Genomic DNA, 17,724 nt, shown 5'->3' on the forward strand with positions numbered 1-17,724 from the left:
TTGTTAATCTGGGCACTTATGGAATTATTGCTTACAACAATGCATTGTAATGTCACTGCTTGGCAAGTCTGTACACAGAAAGCAAACTAAGATAAAACTAGGTCTTTCGATTTGAAAATTATTCTCAGCAATCTTTTTGACCAATAAAACCTGTTGGTTTCAACAGAATACTCTATCCTAGCACTGAATTCTATGTCTGCAGCCTAATACAAGACATCGTTCCTTTCCTTTCTTAACTTAAAACCCAGGCTCTTCCTTACTTGTGCAAAGTTACATGCTCAGAAGGAAACCTTCCTTAGCTCAGGCACTTGTAAAACATGAGTTTTTTTCCCTCATCTAGTTTCAAGAGAATTCAGTCACGGCATTTTTCTTCCCCAATTCAGATGCACTGATGCACTGTTGGATGATACAGTCCATTTATTTCCAGGAAACTTAAATGGAAACAAGTGTGAAGTTTTCAAAAAAAAAAAAAAAAATACCACATTTCTACTCGTGAGGTTTGTGTCTCAAATAGCTTTATTGTTCCTTTGTGGATCTGTAGGCATTTGTATGGCTACCTTCAGGATGCAGAGGTTTTAAGCTGACCCTGAAATGAAGGACATTCAGTTACTATTGCAAGGAGTTCAACCATAAGTTAAAAGGCTCCAACTTCTGTCCCCCAGGGTCGGTAAGGTTTACTGTTTGTTCCATTGCTCGTTTGCTGAGGACTGGATGAGGCTGATACAGACAAGGGAGGGCTGATTGCTGTCGCGGCTGCCACTGCTGCGGCTGCATTTGGGGGGAGCATGGGGAACGCCCCCGCGAAGGACAGAGGGAAGCTGTGTGCGGCTGCGGTGGCCGCTGCGGCGGCGGCATGCACGGTGGCGGAGAGGGACAAGAGAGATGTGGAGAGAGGTGGCACACAAGGGGTGACGCTGCCCGTGGATGGCATCCGCAGGGCAGAATCTGCATGGGCAAACGTTGCTGTGAGTAGAGTGGAACCGTGAGCAGGAGGCACTTCGGAAGTTGTGGAGAGGTGACAAGGGGTTGACTCCGACACATGGAGTCCGTTGGGTTGGAGCAGGGCCGCAGGAAGATGGTGGAAGGCTGCTGCCCAGTGATGCGGGTGCAGTGGGTGATGGTGGTGGACCATGGAGGACGTCATTGCGGCGGCCTCCCGCTGGGAGGCGCACGTGCTGAGGTGAGAGACGAGGCGCACGCGCAGTGGGTCGGAGGAGTCCAGGCCTTCCACCGAGCTCAGGTATCGGGCTACTTCGGTTAAGCACTCTCGGAATCCGATGCTCATGAAGTCCATTGCCAGAGCGTGGGCATCAAAGTAGCCTACACGGGGTTGATGAGAGTGAGTGAACGGAGAGAGACGGAAGGGGAGAAAAGCGTACAGATCTGAAGAATAACCACCCAATGAAGAGCCACTCTGCCCTTCAGAAGATGGAAGTAGAAAACCCTTTCTGAAAATAGGGCCAGCTATTTATGGTCTTAATTTCTGCCTAAGTAAAGAAAGTACTTTGCAGCTTGCATGTGTGACAACTCTGGCAATGCACAGAATGCTACAGCTGTTCTTAGAACTCTCTTGAAATTTTAACAGAGGCTAAAGTACAACTTATCAGCGTGAGGACTTCCTTTAGAAATGTGTTAGAATCTTAATTCATAAGTGCTTCTTGACTCACAATGTTTTTTTGGCAACAAGGTGAAAGTATCTTGTCATCAGTTTGTATGAAATAAATTCAATAAAAACAAAATGAGTTTCTAAAAAATTTGGTTACTAATTTTATTATCATATTTTTCTATCAGGTAATACAAGGGAATTCTAATGCTATGAGATTACTATACTATAACTGCTAGTGTTTCTGAAGTTCAATACATATATATATCTCCTTCACTGGTTAGCTCACATTTTTCTGGCATCCGCCCGAGGACAAAGTATATTAATTGTATCAGTATGGATGCACACTATGCTTATTACCATAAAAATGACTGGAGCTGAATCACCTTTATCAGAGACCCTCTTTTTTTCCCCCAGAGATAATACATTAGAATAGGAAGTAGTAATATCTGATTTTTATAATGCCAATTTAGGGTGCAAGAAAAGATATTTGGGATAATAGCACCCTCTTTGAATAAGTGACTTCTAGAATGTAAAAATGTATCCTTTTTAGATTTTTTTCATTTGCAACTTCTAAGTAAACTTCTAATATTCAGATTTGTGTATACATGAATGAGAAACAGCATATTCAAATAAGGCTATTTTTATGTTTTTACAGACCAAAAGTAGTACCTATTTCCTTTATCGTCTACTAAAAATTAGACTATCCTCATCTATAATCAAAGCACTTCAGAAAACAGTAGTCACACACATTCAACAGAAATCTGGAAGTTGGAAAAAGATGTTCTGGGCAAATACACTAGCCATTAAAACAAACGACAGCACAAAGCTGATATAAAAGAGTATCATGACGCCGGGCACCAGTGGCTCATGTCTATAATCCTAGCTATTTGGGAGATAAAATCAGGAGAAACATGGCTTGAGGCCAGCCCAGGCAAATAGATCAAGAGACCCCATCTCTAAAATACCCAGAGCAAAATGGGCTGGAGTTGTGGCTCAAGCAGTGGAGCGTCTGCTTTGCAAGCATGAAGCCCTGAATTCAAACTCCAGTCCCATTAAAAAAAAAAAAGAAAGGTAGAAGATTAGTAGTAAAGCTAGTTATCCTTCTAGGACCTTGTCATAGTTAGCAAACAAAGCCCCTGGATTAGGATGAAAAGCTATCCCTGAAGAGGTGTCCTCTTCTTGAAGGAATCACATTCCTCTTTAGGAATCACATTTTAGTCCTCAAGTTTCTCTGTAGGGGTTTTACAGGCTTCTGATGTTCGTAAGAGAAGAGAGAGGTAATGATTAGAAAGGAAGAGTCTAGAGACCCAGAGGGATTTAGAAACTGAGGTTACACTACCAAGTCTTCTTTAGAAACTATAATACCACTAAGACAGACTATAAAGAATGAATCAACTGAATTGGAATCTTAGGAGTGTCTAGAAATTTTCATTATTGGTCATGAAATAAGTGACCTTTGTGGTTTGCCAGCTGTGTTGCGGTACATGGCTGTCTTCTGTTGCACCTTAAGAAATATAAATTATGCAATTTCTATCCTATTGTGGAATGTAGAAAAAAATTAGGATGAGTGGCTGTCCCCTGGAAATGAACCATAACATGTCTATCACTACTTTCTCTGTGCTAGCATGGTTCTATGGGCTTTAAGTGAATTAATCCACAACAAACAATCTGTGAGGTGGACACTACATCACTGTCCTCATTTTACAGATGCTGAAACTGGGGCTCAGAAAGTGCTAGTAATTTACCTTAGGTTACAGAGCTGATAAACGGCAGAACCAGAAGTCACAATCAGGTAATCCAACCTGAGAAGTCCATGCGTCTCATCACTATACTGTGAGGCAGCTGGGAGTCTTTGACCATGTGAGCTCAAACTGCCAGCCTTCAAGACCTACTACACATTCTCCTGTGTGATGGCCTGAGAGTTGGGCAACTTTGCATAGCACCCACTTGGAAATGTCTGTTCACAAACTATTCTGGGATGAATTTTGGGACTGTTCAAGTAGCCAAGAATAGCAACTGAGATGATACTCAGTTTTTATTGTAAAGTCAAAGAACAACATTACTCTTTAGAAGTACAACTCACATCAACTATTTGAAACCCTGATAACTATTCTTAGTCTCATGGTTAACAATGCTAAGGGAGGTAGAGCAGTTGTACGACTTTCCTTGCACTGCCACGAACTCAATCAGTCACCTGCTACCCTGAAGTAGCAGGTGGAGAGACAGATTCACTGTGCTGCAGGGGCTTTTGGAGCTCATCCTGTTAGTTTAACCCTCAAAGAATAGCAGATTACTTCTGTCTCAGGTCAAAGGGAGTGGTCAAGCTGGACTGGATAACTGATTTCTACGATTTAATCCAGTCATCATCTCTATTTTATCAGAATGTTTGCATCCTATGATACTCGTTTTCAGAACAGTTCCTTGGGAAGGTGGGACTTGGGGTAATTCACACTATGTGGACTTCTTGTACAATGATCACCCCCTACTTGATATGGGTAAAAGATGGGTAAGGTCTGGGTTGCTGTTCTACCAGTTCTCTGAATGACAAAACCCAATTTCCCTCCAATGCCCTGACTGGCCCTGGGTCTAATGCCAAGCAAAGGAGGCCTCCAGGATTTTGTTGTAGTACTTAACTCTTTAGGGTACTCTCTCCTTATTCAGTTGTTAAATACACTGAATAACATTCTTGGCTGAGATGAGTATCGAAGGGTTCCTTGAAGGGTGAAAAAGCTATAAAAGGGCAAAATAAACTCTGAGTGATGGGTAGCTAAGGGGCACAATGAAATCTGAATGATTATTATAGCTTTTAGTATCTGAAGTGTATTTTCAGCACAAGATAGGGGGTCCTTCTCTTACCTTGTGAGCATTCTTCCCTAGTACAGAGGACAACTCTCTACAGCGCTGGGCCCACAGCACCTGCTCCTGTCTACGTTCCCTAGGAATAGTCAGTCTGCAAGGGTAATGGTTTATAGTCTAGACATTCACTACCTGCACTTCAAATGTGCTGTTTGGTCTAAAGCCAAGACCAACCAAAATCTGAAAACAACCACAAAAATAATTCTGGAGTCACTTCCTTTGTAGTAGCTAAATTATTTGAGCCCTAACCTTATTTAATGGGGTGCGTGGGGGGAGACTCTCTAACAACCTCCTGTTTATGTTTGGATGTTTGTGTGTTTGTTTTGTCTTTCAGTACAGATTCAGCATGCGCTTCTTAAATCCCAAACAAATCTCTGACCAGGCTGCTGTGAATGAAGCTTTACTCCCACAGTATTATGAAAGCAAACACAAGCCCAGGGTCAAGTGCTTCTTTTGTTCCAGAAGTTCTTTCCCACGAGTTCAATCCTGCCATTAGCATTGACTTCCACAGCTTGAATCTGGGGCCACCTATCTCAGCTCGTTAGAGAACTGTTCAACTAGGACTTCCTTATAATATTAGAGGGAAAAGATGAAAAGAGAAAGGTAGAAAAGGGGTAAAAAATGAAATCCCTTACATACCTTTTCCCCCTGTTGCCTGAAGCATCTTCAAATGATCCACTGTCATTTGCAATATTTCAGCTTTTTCTAACTTTGCAGATCCCTTCATAAACAAATAATAGTCTCATAAATTCTACAGAAAGTAATTTGGAAGATTATATACTGAATTTAGTATTATGGTTTCATTTTTCCCTGTCATTAGAAAGTTTAAAAAATCTGAATCTTTCCAAATTTTACATGAAAGTACCAATTACTATGTCACACCTGATAAGTATTTGTCATTTGAAGTATTAAAAACCAAAAGAAGGCATAAAAGATTTTTTTAAATTGTAAGAATAATTTTATTCCTAACAGTTCACAAAAACTATTTTAATGGAAAAAAAATCTCAAGCTTTGTATTCAATCTCTATGTTAGTTAATAATATATTTTGTTATGGAACACTCAACAGTAATATGCTGAAGTCTAGATATGTTGAATAGTTCAGTATTAACTTTGGAAGATAAGGACATATGATTTTAGCAAATTATTGTGAAAATAGTGTTTAAAAACAGAAAAATTTTAATGTCTTTAATGTAACTCATAAAATACCAACAGTAAACAGAACCAAAAAGAAAAAAAGACTTTCAAGGTTACCAGCAGGTGTCACTGTGAATGCCAAGATCACAAACAAAAAGGAATAATTTGTAGCTTAAGATATATCATAAATGCATACGTTTTTGAACCTTTGAAAACAGTTTTTAATAAAATTTTCTTGTAAACATAATTTTGTTGTCCTTCTCTTCAAAATAAAGCAACCTCTTGAAACCAACTGAAATACAAAAGCCTAATCCCAAACTGTCTCAGACGGATGTGGGTGGCTGCTAATTTTCTGGAAGAGCTAAGTAATTAAACCAAAACAAATTTTTTTTGAAAGGACTCTAAAGTTTATTCCAGGTCCCTATGCTTTGTTTGTCCTTTGAAAATTATCAGCACCTAGCACATGGCAGGAGTGCTGAGTTATTTAACTGCTTTAAAGAACACTCTTCTAATCAAATTGTGACTGGGCCAGCTTGCTGGAGTTGGGAGCCAAGCTCTACAAATGGGAAAGCTGGTGTTTATGGTAACTGACTGCCAAACAACTGAGGTTCTTAAAGTTTGTTTTAAGTCAGCATTTAACAACAACAAAAAAGTCTAAAACCAAGAAAAAAAAAATCACCACACTGACTGCTTCTCATAAGACATTTAAGAATTCAAAAGTTAAAAAAAATCATAGATTTTGACATTTTCATTTGCAATCTATTGCCATTGAATCTGCTACTAATCAAAAGTATAATTTCCCACTCTAATTAGATTATCAAAGACAGTCTCAACATATAAACTTGGTGTCTTTTTGTCTTAAAAATTACATAATCAATAGCATATCACATCTGTACTTTCGTCAGTGCTCAACATTTGCATGAAGATGTACGAGTAGTTTCAGTGAAAGTGACTAATAACTAACACTGCAGTTTCTGGACAATCTCCAAGGACTTGTTGGGCTTGTTTTATAATGTTTGCAGATTGACCAGGTAAACAAAAAATGGAATAAACAAACAACTGCTGTCTTGTACCCTATTTGGAATTCAGTTGAAAATATTTTCAATACAGACATGTTGCCACATCCTTTGAAAGACGCTTTTAGAAATCTGGGCCATTAGCCACTGCCGCAGGACGAGGATGAGAAACCATGAGAAACACGAGTTTTAAAAAACCACAAAGGAAGATGGGACATTCTACTTTCCTACGTGTGTGTGCGCGCGCGCGCGCGTATGCGTGCATTTTTTTGGCGGGTGGTGGTAAAGGACACCTGAACTGTGAAAAGCAGTACTTGATTTTGATGCCGTTTTATTTTTACCAAACTTCCAAAAATATGCCCCAAATCAAGCATCATTCTATTAACTCTGGGCTTAAAAATGAAAGCAAGTGGCTTGGTGAATGTATTAGTACTATTATTTAGGAAACAGGACATGAGATATCACTTATTTGGCTTTCATTATTTTTTAAATTAAAAAGAATACCTTTTAAAAAGTTTGAGAAAAAATGTATTTCACATGTGATACATATTTTTTTGAAGAAAACTACATACAACTCAGTTTAAAACAAAACCACTACTGGTATTCATAGAAAGAACAGAGAAAGCATGAGCACTGTTACCCTTAAGGAGAAAATAAGCTAAAGAATGGAAATGTTTTTCAACTTCATGATGGATTATGTTTTTAATAGTTTTGCCACAACAAAGCATTTTATTGAAATAGCTGCTCTGTGCCAGATCAGGGCACATACACCATTATTTTAATGAGCTTTAACAAGAACCCACATTCCCAGATGAGAGAATCAGATTCTTTGAGCTTTTTAGGGGGTGGGGGAGAGGGGGAGTAGCTTACTTGTTTTTCAAAAGCAGTTGGCACCAGTCGTCTCAACTCAGATAAACTGTTATTTATCCGATCCCGACGCCTTTTCTCTATAATCTATCCCAAAGAAAGCAAACCAACAATACATAAATGGTAAAATTACTCATAATGGAGAAACATGTTACATACTGATTACATGAAATAAAAAGAAAAAAATCACATACCCCTCTCCTTTTCTTTCTTGCCATAATCTGAGATGTTGTTGTTGGAGAATTCGATCTAATCACAGAGCTAGTACTTTGCCTATGAAATAGGAAGAGTTTGTCAGGTGCTGCATTAACATGACAATTGTTTCTTCTGGGTACTTCAAGACACCATTAAATATTCAGAGTGACTACACAGTTCATTATCTGTGTTATTTTGTTCTTAGTTCTTGTTTCACTCTTAGCAAACTTTGCTTTCAGCACTTTTCTGGTAGGAATTAAGCTGTTTGAAAAAAATGTTTTTAGTGGGTAATCTAGATGCCTGTTCCTTTTGCAAAAATGTCTGTGAACTTTTATTTGAGTCAGTGAAATAATTATGGGGGTTAGGGAGGGAAGTCAGTTATTGATATTTCCTATTTCCACTTATATCTATTTCTTAAAAGTCAACTCTTTTCCTTGAAGTGCATCCCTCCTCTCCCTGCTGTCAAACATACTGAACAAAGTAGTATCACTTTTTAAAATAAAGATAATATAAAACACCACTATCAAAAAATCATCACGTCTTAACTGTTGTCCCTAGACAAACAGATGTTATTCTACCATTTTGAAACTTCAATTAGTTTTATCTTATAACAGGAAAAAAAGCACAAATTCAAAGCTTTGTATACTAACTTCTAATTTGTACAGAAATTAAAATTAGGTTTAGTACTAGGTAGATGAGTTACTTTGAAAATGAAACTGTGGTGTCTCTCAGCCTTCAAACTAAGCTTAAATCTGCAACCCACCTTGAATTTACTAATGAAAACATATTTTTACATTGAAATTTCAATCAAATTACTATTTGATCACATACGTTTACATTCTTTTCTTGTTTGCACTTCTTTCTTTCATAATTTACAGATACTTGCTTTCCCTATGGTCTCAAATTCTCCAGGTCCCTTATTTGTTCTCTTTCATTTTAGAAATGTTGCACACACCAGTTTCCTATTACCCACCTTCTCACTTCTGGATCTTATTTCTGAATTAACTATCCCCTTCATTTTCACCCCTTCTCTACTGGTTTCACCTTTCACTTGACATCTTCCGTTTTTCAGACCTCATTTTTTTTTTTTTAAAGATGACAACACAACATTTCAACAATCAGATGCTTTCCAAACAACGTTTCATGGATCTTTGCTCTTCATGTTTCCAGGTTGGTTTGTACATATTAGAATAAGCATATGAAAGAAAACTAGTTTTCCAAAGGCAGGAAGAATTTTGCTCTTTGAAGGACAGCTGCAGATAAATAATTAAGGTGCTTCTGGGGATGCCAATTAGAGGCAATTATCATTTGACCCTCCGTGGCTCTAAAATGCCTCGGTAATCTCCCTCTGTCACAGGAGGTCTGGCTTCTGTGATCACGACGCCGATCTTTTCCAGACTTAAGAACAAGCAGTCAAAGAAAGGACGTCCGAGCTGATCCTCACATCTGTCACTCAACCGCGGGCTAGCCAACATCACACATCGTCAACCTGCACAGCTCAACCTACTCAGCCCTGACATGGCATGTCGCTTTAATTTCTCCAAAACCCAAGTCGTGTTCTAAGCTTCTTCAGAAATAAAAACTAACATAAATCAAGTTTTTCTTTTCCCCCGGCCTATTTTGGAAGTGCACCCAAATACAGTTGCAGTGGCAGGGGCGTCGCCAGCCGCGCCCATCCGCGCGCCCAGCGCTGACAGCTGGGGACCCTCCCTCGCCAACTCCTGCGCTCTCCGCCTCGGGGGTGTCCCGGGTCCTCCCCGCCCCACCCTAGCGTGGAGGCCCGCATCCGTCACCCCACCCCGGCCCGCGCTCCCCGAGCACCACTGCTCAACGCTTCTGGGGCGAAACTTTCTCCTCTCCACCAGGACGTGGTAGACAGGAGCCTCGGGATTTCCAAAGCTCCGGACACCCGCCAGCTCCGGGCAGTTCCAGCCCTACCCGCGCTCACCCAGAGTAATTGTTCTCACTGCCCACGTCGATGGTCTCGTCCATGTCGCTTTCGGAGGTCGTCTCCTCGCAAGGGCGCTTCATCGCGGCCACGGCGGTTGGAGACGCAGCCGGGCAGCAGCCACCGACACTGAGCCCGGCGCAAGGCCCTCCCCGCCTGCCTCCTCCCGCCCTCCCTCCCTGGGCCTGGGCAGGCGCGGCTCCCGCGGCGGCGCGGTCGGCTCCTCCGGGCTCTTTCCCACGCCGCAACCCAGCTCCGCCGCAAGAGCAGGCGCCGGCCACGCCCCCCTGCGCGGGCGGGGCCCCCTCTCCCGCCCCCCGCGAGCCGGCCGCAGCCGCCCGCCGGGCACCGCCCCCTCAGGGGTCGGCATGGCCTGCTATTGGCTAGGGCGGAGGGGCGGGGCCGAGTTCGCCAATGCCCGCCGCCTTGCAGGGGCCGAGGCGTGGGAACTGCTGCCGCGCACCTGGGACCCGTGAGCTGCGCGCGCGGGCCGGGAGAGGCCGCGGCGACCTGTGAGCGCGGGCTTCGAAACTCCAGCGAGTGGAGCACGCGGACGCCGATGCGGGCGCGGCGGGGGCGGGCCCTGGACCTCGGGTTTCGGCTCTTGTCCACACCCAGCGGTCCCTTCCGTGGAGTTTGAGTCCTGTGTTTAAAGAATAACCCCGAGCGCGTGGCTGAGTGCGAAAGAGCGTGTGTGACGTCGGGAGGCGCCGGGGCTTAACCGAATCGGCTGTCCCTTGTCTGGACCAAAACCGCCGACTGGCTGACCAGAGCGGTCACATTTGCCCTCTGGGGTTTTTGAAAACCTTAAATCAAAGTTGTTTTTCACCCAGACAGCTAACTCCCGAGGCTACTTCGGCAGCCTCTGTGTTGTGGGCGGATAAGGACGCGAGTTCCCCCGCCGGGCACCTACCCCGGGGCGGTCCGAGGGTCCGAGAGGTCGGCCCGGTAAGATCCGGCTTTGCTGAACCTCGGTTATTTGCATGTCGCCGTCAGCCTCGGGGACCGCAGATAGCAGGTCGGGCTGAGTAGACCGTGGGCGGCAGTCGTGATTACTCTGATGGTGGGAAGGGCTAGAGCACCGAAGGGGGGAGGATGTCAGAACAATTTTAGTAGGTTTGCAAGCTCTAGTTTCTCAGCTTGAATTATTCGAATAAATGCCTCTCTCTCCCTTCAACTCTCCCTCGTGCGTGCAGCCCCAGAGTTCATTAGAATCCGGGAGGTGAAGAGTCGTGCTTGGAAACTGAATTTGTTCTGTAAAGTACCGATTCGTGTCCCATAGTTCCTAGTGCTTTGGACAAAGTGGTTTGTCAAGCCAGGTTTTCGAGCTGCGTTTTCTAGGTTCTGTAGGATTTTTGAACCCGCGACACCGACGTGTCTCCACCAGGGCAGGAAGTGAACGAGACCGAGCCGCGTAACCCGGGTCCGCTGCCCACCCCCCATCCCTAACCCCCGCCCGGGCGCCGCGCTTTTGAGCCGAGCTGGGTTGGTGGTTGGTTGGGGTCCAACCCGGACTCCCCACGTTGCGCCCCGAGAGCTCTGCGCTGTGCGGGTGTGTGTGTGAAACCATTGAGAAAGGGGCGTTATCAGTCACCGCAACACTCGGCCACGTACATTGTGGGGATCTACATAGGACATCCCTTCGACACCCCATTCTCCTCCCATACATAACCAGTGGGGCCGGGGGGAGAAAAGGAAAAGATGCGACAGGAAAAGACTGGACGCGGACGAGCATTGGACAGGGGGAGAGCGGGAAGAAGTGTGGACCACGTAGAGGACCTGCAACTAGCGTGTTAAGCCCTCATCATAATGCAAAAACCCCTCCCCACACGCCCAGGTCGCTTTTGTGCGGTCCCCACCGCGGTGCCTTCCATAACCGTGTGAACAGAAATCTGAAACGTTCCATCCTGACTTATGAAACTTAACCCCAGGCAAATTACACAGTCGGTGGGGACCGGGCGGAGCCTGGCGGGGCGGGATGGGGTTAGTGCTGGACCGCCGAGCCGCCCGCGGGTAGCTGTGACTCCCCAGCTCAGTCATCAGCTGCAAGGCGGCTTCAGCCCGGGAGCGCTGCTCAGGACAAAGCTGGCGGGCATCCCGATGCCACCCGGGAACGCTCCGGGTACCTTTAATTCAACTGAGGATGAGACCAAAGCCTATGGGTTCTACGCCTCACTTCCCCAACCCGAGTGCGGTGGCTGGCGTGCCCCAGACAGGTGAACGCGCCACACAGGCGCGAGCTCAACCTTCACCACTCTTAGCCAGGGCAGCATGTTTTTTCTGAAAAGCCAGAGTCTACAAATGCAATTAACGTTTGCCACGCGAGCAAATTAGCGGGCGCTTCCAAACGCCCAAGGCAAAACCTGAAATCATCATTGGAAAAAAAAAAAAACCTAAGAGTTTTTTTTTTCTCTCTCACCATACTAGCATATTTAATTATCATGATTGAGAAAAATTGTAGTGGGAAATGGTTTTGCTTGTAATAAAGTAGCAACTGGTTAAAGTTTTCCCAAATTTTTCTTTGAAGACTTAACCACTGTACCGTGTCATAAAGAAAAATATAGCTGGGACGCTTGAAAGCACACACGGATTTAATATTGGTTAAAAATGTTCTTTAAGCAAAGAGTGTCATATTTTTAAAGCGTTTAGAACAGTGCCTGGTACATATATGCTATATGTCTGTTAAAGAAGAAAGTATATAGCAAATACCATTTTAACAGCATCAAAAGAATATGCTCATTTATCTTTAAAATACTTAATTCCAATTAGAGCGATTTTTCCATTAGATCTTTTATTCCCTTCGAGTATCCCATTTGTCTTGTCTGTCCTGGGTGTCTGTCTGGGTCAGAGAGCGAAACAGAGAGGAAACGCTTTAGAGTCCCAGCATACATAAAAACGGTCGTGAGTTGGAGCGGGGTGGTGTGTGGTGGAGTGAGGGGTTGTAGGGGTGTTGTCTGCAGAGAGAGAAAGAGAGAGAGAACCCGGGATTTTAAGCCTCATTGCTCCTCTGCGACATCCTTTTCAGGGAAGTTGGTGGAAGGCTTACGAAGAACCAAAGCAGAAGAAAAGATGTCCGCGCGCAGAGCAAACTGCATGCAGTTCCTTCCTTTCTTTCTTTTTGAAAGACTTGAACAATGAGATAATTAGACCGATAGATACGTGGGGGGGGGGGGTAGCGGGAGGACTGTCCTAGAAACGAAGTGCCATTGGGAAAGAAAGCAAGAAAGCCCAGGGCCACAGATCTAACAGGAATGGAGGAGGGGAAAGAAACCCAGTCGCCTTCCCGAAATTGGTTATCTTCCCGAGTTTTGTGCTTAAGTTATTTAGCTCACTTAGTGGCGCGAGAATGAGATGAGAATGCAGAGATCTGGAAATAGATTCGATGGTTTTGATCTTTTTCCCCTACAACTCTTTCCCTACCCGCTTATTAATAAGTTAGTTTTCCCACGTATCTCGACAAGGTGTTGCATAAACTGATGAAATGATTGCTTTTCTGTAATTCTATAATTTCCCTGCAGTATTTTGGGAACAAATGGAAATCTTTTATTCTTCTTGGTCTGTTTTTTTTTTCTGTGTATACTTTAGAACCTTCTGTTTTTTGAACATTAGTTGTCCAACTTTTTATCAGTTGTTTCTCTGAGTCCTTTGAGTCCCCAATTACTTAAAAGGTCTGGGCAACATCAGTTTATGCCTCTTTTTAAAAATGTTAAAAGTTTCTCAGTAAAACTAGGGCAGTTCTGTTATTTAGAGACTTCTGTGTTAGTCTGAGAAGCTAAATGCACATAGTTCAAATTGAAAAGTCCAATATTTTGCCTCCTTTGAAATGTTGTGATTATTTACACAGCTTTTTCTTGCAAAGGAGGGAAAAGCCAGGTTTTCCTTTTTGTTAGACAAGTATTAGTCTGTTTACAATTGCTGGGACAGGTGATAAGCACCTGCGTATCTGTGGGCTGCCTTGTTAGGCTGTTTTCCCTGACTATAAGGCTATTACTGTGAGTTGGCAAAGCCTTAAAATGTGTAAGAATGCTCCCTGGGAGTGGAGGCCAAGGACAAAATTCTTGTAAATTTCAATACCTTTCCCAACATCAGGCTGGCAGTAGGCAGGCCAGTCTAGGGTCACTTTGTGACACAAATTTGCAAGCCAGGAAAGCAAAACAAAGCTGAAATCAAGGACAAATTTGGGCCCACCAACCTTGAGGTCATCTTTAAAAGAGAACTGCTTTTCCCTTCAACAATTAATCCTGACTGGTTAGCTACATAATATACATCATATTTCTTGGCTTGTCCTCGTAGGTGCTACTTATGCGTTACATCACCGGCTCCAAGAGAGGAAATCTAAGCTTCAAAACCCCCTTTCCTGGAAGTTGCAATGTTTAAGTTGATCTCCAGGACAGTTTATTTAAAAGCTTTTATTTCATGGTGTTTTTAGTGTTAGTGCTTACTACATGCCCAAGGATGGTTTTATTGCAGGATCCTTGAGAAGAGGAACCAGTTTTCCACACCCAAGTAAGCAATAGTCAGAAGGTATCAGCACTCACTGTATTAACTGAACTGAGTGTTGAATTGATGTTGGCAGGCTTTACTTTTAAGGAAAATACTTAAATTTCCATATCTGTGAAGTTGGTTTAATTAGCAGATTTTTCCCTCTTTTCTAAGGATACAGTGAAACACTAATTTCCCTCATGAAAATCACCTTTTAACTAACTATCTTCATCCTCTATATATAATAATGCCTGGCGCATAGTGGATGCATAATAAATGGTTTAGAATGAATTTCTTGTTAAAATTAATGAACTCCCCGTTCTTTCCATGAATATAGATTTTAGATACATTGGAATAATAAAATAGAACTGAACAAAATAAACTAAAAAGTCATGAAAACATGAAAAGAATATACTGAAATATGAGCAGAAAACATTTACTTTGAATGGGTTCTTAGGTCAGCCCTCATCTTCTTGGTGGCAACTCAGAAGAGAAACATAGTAAAATTTCTAATTTTTATAACCATAAAAGTGAAAGTATGTAGTTAAAAAAAATAAAACCCAAGACTTTACTCAGTCACTGAATTTTAAAAGAATTGCATGATTGCCTTGGTCACAAACTTTAAAATTTTATTTTAATTATTTGAAACAATTATTTTCTTTGTCTAAAATTCCCTTCCAAGTATCTCCATTAATTATAACATGAAAAATAACGTTGACAAGATACATAAATGGAGACAATAGTTTATCTCCTAATTGCTGAATAAGTCATCCAGAAAGCTGTCAAGATTAATTGACTTTAATAGGAATACTGTCTCACAGTGTTCCAAAAATGCGGATTCTTTTCAAGAAAGTTTCTACTTTCAGTTTCAGAAAAAAAAATTTAACAAATTCCAGAATCTGCTTGGTTGTCATTACTTGATGAAAGTGAAAGAAACAGAGGCTGTTACATATTTGAAGCATCAAGTACTCAAGAGAACTTTAAGACTAAAAGTATTCTCTCATAGAATGCAAACATTTATATTTTCTTAAGACTTTTATTAGAACATTTGTAAAAGTATATGCACATTAATGCCCTCATCTTCCTATTTCTAAATTCGTGTTTTTATAAACTAACAACAACCTAAAACCAAAAAACAAGTTTCATAGGTTGAAGATTAGAACTTGCTAATTTTAAACATAGTTTGGAAAAAATGCATGCTATTTTTGAACCATTGTGTTTTGTAAACCTACTGAAATACATACTGTGTAAGAAACAGAAAAATAGCAAGTTAAAAAAAATTTTTTTCCTAGACAGGGCTAAATTCATTTTGTTAGATAAGAATTTGACTATTTCTTGGTATGTATTAGTTGAAAGGCAAAGCACAGAAGTTTTTTGTTTATTTTTTTCTGGTGTTAGCTGTCAAAGTAGCTTACTAATATAATATATTGACTAAATACTTTTTAGAATTAGATTTGGGTTGTTAGTGTTAGATAATGGGTTGTTGAAAGATTGCAGACCAATGCACTCTTTGGAAACAAAATGTCATCCTCCTTAACAGAGAGCAGCTAAACTCAGCTGCAGCATGGAAAAGGGCGGGGCACCTTGTCCTGAACATGTAAGAGAGGTACACTGTGCGTTTCCATAGCACTTTTCATCTGGGACATTATTGAATTATGAATCAAAACTCACAGTTAAGTCTGGCTATCAGGATTTTTCTAGAATAACAGCCTCAACATGGACATTTAAAAAGCCTGAATGTAGAACACAAAATGTGAATAGGAAATATAATACAAATATAATTGACGTATGTGGGTAGATATGCATATATGTATCTACAAATAAAAGTATCAATATGTAGATACATATAAATGGCATAAAACAATAAAAGGTTTAAAATTGACATGACTCGGTTGTTAATATATGAAAGGCTATGATGATATCTGGTATAGGCCATTCGGAGAGGAAAATGCTACATTTTATAGTTAAACACTATAAATTTAAATGGAATTTACTTTTATATATTTTGGGGTATTTACTTTTGAAAATTGAATTCACTGTATTTTATTTTAGAAACTGTAATAACTTATCTTTTTGTGGGTTCTGTTCATATTTTACAGAAGTTTCTTTCTGCAGTTTTCAAAATGTAGATCCTTAGAAAAGCAGATTTTAGTATTTTGTGCCTTTTAGTGTAATGGGAATAAGACTGTGCTGCTGGAGGACTGGGAGAGTGGTTCTTTCCAGTGTTCAAATGGGAAACATGAAAAATCATGTCCTTTGTGTGAACCAATGGCATTACTAAAATATATACTCATGTTCATAGGTTCTGGTTGGGATAACAAAGATTTGAACAAAATTTAAAAGTTTTAACCAGAAATTTATTTTCTGAAGTGTGAATTTGGAAAAGAATGCTCATACTTGAATTTTAACAATCAAACACTTGGCTATTTAAAAAGTGAAGTTGGACAAATTATAGGGACTAAGTAGATATAAATGTGTGGTGGGAATTATATAAAAATGAAAATGAAGAAATTATGGACAGAGATCATGGGTAGAATTTTAAAGTAGTAAGACTTTCATTAATCATTTCTTGATTTTTTTTTTCAGTCTGTGCCTGTCTTAATTTGTTCATTCTTATTTCCAGGCAACTAAAATTCTGAACACCTACTGTGAGCAATGTTCACTGCCAAGCAGTATGGGTGAGATATGGTGAACAAGATCTAATTCCTGCTCTCTGGAAATAGTGAGAAAATAATTAGGGTGTCTAAACAAATAATTGTATAAAATGGATATATTCTTGGTCAAAATAAATAAAATTACAAGGGATGGGCACAAAAGCAGAAAAGATTCATTTTTAATGGGGAGATTTTAGCAGCAGCTCCAATTTTGAATAGGATTTGAGACAGCAGTCTTATTGGAAGGGGAGGGTGGTCTAAGGATTATCATTTTGAAGCTCCATTTATATAAAAACATATGATGTTTACTTAGATGCTATATTTATTGGTATAATCTTACATTGCTTTTGAACATTATGGGAAAGGACTATCTAATCCACTATCTATTCCTTGGTGCGATCTTGTTGTTAGGGGGAGAAGTAGCATTTAGGCAGGGTCTTAAAAGATGTACCAAGTAGCTTTGATTTTAAACAGACCTTCTTAGAGAGGGATAAACACCTGCAGAGATAAACAGGGGCTGAATAGTGCAAGTAACCCTAGGAAAAGATGGGTGATACTTGGCTGTAGTGAGGGAAAAGGAAGGAAAGTGGATGGAGGGAAGAGAGTTGTCTTGGGGAAATGAGTTATACTGTAGGCAAACCATGGAGGGGTATTTTCTTGAAGTCATTTGAGAGCCATCAGGGGTTTTAGAATAAAATAACATGTTCAGAGTTATGATTCATTAGGTATACTTTTTCAAGTAATAGTTTATTTCTTGTTCTAGTTGTCATTAATTCACATAGAAAACATTACAATAGGAGAAGAATTCCTTATTATTTGTCTTGGGAGATAGGATTTTTTTTTTAAAATGTTTTTTGTTTTTTAGTGCAAGTCATTCAGCCATTGGATGATGCTATAGTTTGGATCTAGAATGTTTCCTAGAAGTCCATATGTTGAAAGCTTGGTTTCCAATCTGCAGTGCTATT

At 41.1% G+C, this 17,724-nt stretch overlaps 1 protein-coding gene across 1 annotated transcript; it reads right to left on the reverse strand.

Moving 5' to 3' along the window:
• Positions 1-498: 498 nt before the first annotated feature.
• Positions 499-9,856, reverse strand: Hey2 (hes related family bHLH transcription factor with YRPW motif 2). The gene is made up of 5 exons (XM_020182366.2): positions 9,624-9,856; positions 7,675-7,753; positions 7,484-7,567; positions 5,102-5,183; positions 499-1,320 (listed from the first exon to the last, which is right to left on the reverse strand). Exons 1-5 carry the CDS (start codon positions 9,704-9,706, stop codon positions 635-637), a joined length of 1,014 nt encoding a protein of 337 aa, XP_020037955.1. The 5' UTR covers positions 9,707-9,856; the 3' UTR covers positions 499-634.
• Positions 9,857-17,724: the final 7,868 nt, after the last annotated feature.

Source organism: Castor canadensis, chromosome 1 (assembly GCF_047511655.1).
Source record: "Castor canadensis chromosome 1, mCasCan1.hap1v2, whole genome shotgun sequence".
NCBI lineage: Eukaryota > Metazoa > Chordata > Mammalia > Rodentia > Castoridae > Castor > Castor canadensis.

Coding starts and splice junctions, on each gene's coding strand:
- Hey2 (XM_020182366.2), bottom strand. CDS start 9,706: ATGAAGCGCCCTTGCGAGGAGACGACCTCCGAAAGCGACATGGACGAG. Junction 7,754..9,623: donor AGTGAGAACAATTACTCTGG/GTGAGCGCGGGT, acceptor CCTATTTCATAG/GCAAAGTACTAGCTCTGTGA. Junction 7,568..7,674: donor CAAGAAAGAAAAGGAGAGGG/GTATGTGATTTT, acceptor TCTTTGGGATAG/ATTATAGAGAAAAGGCGTCG.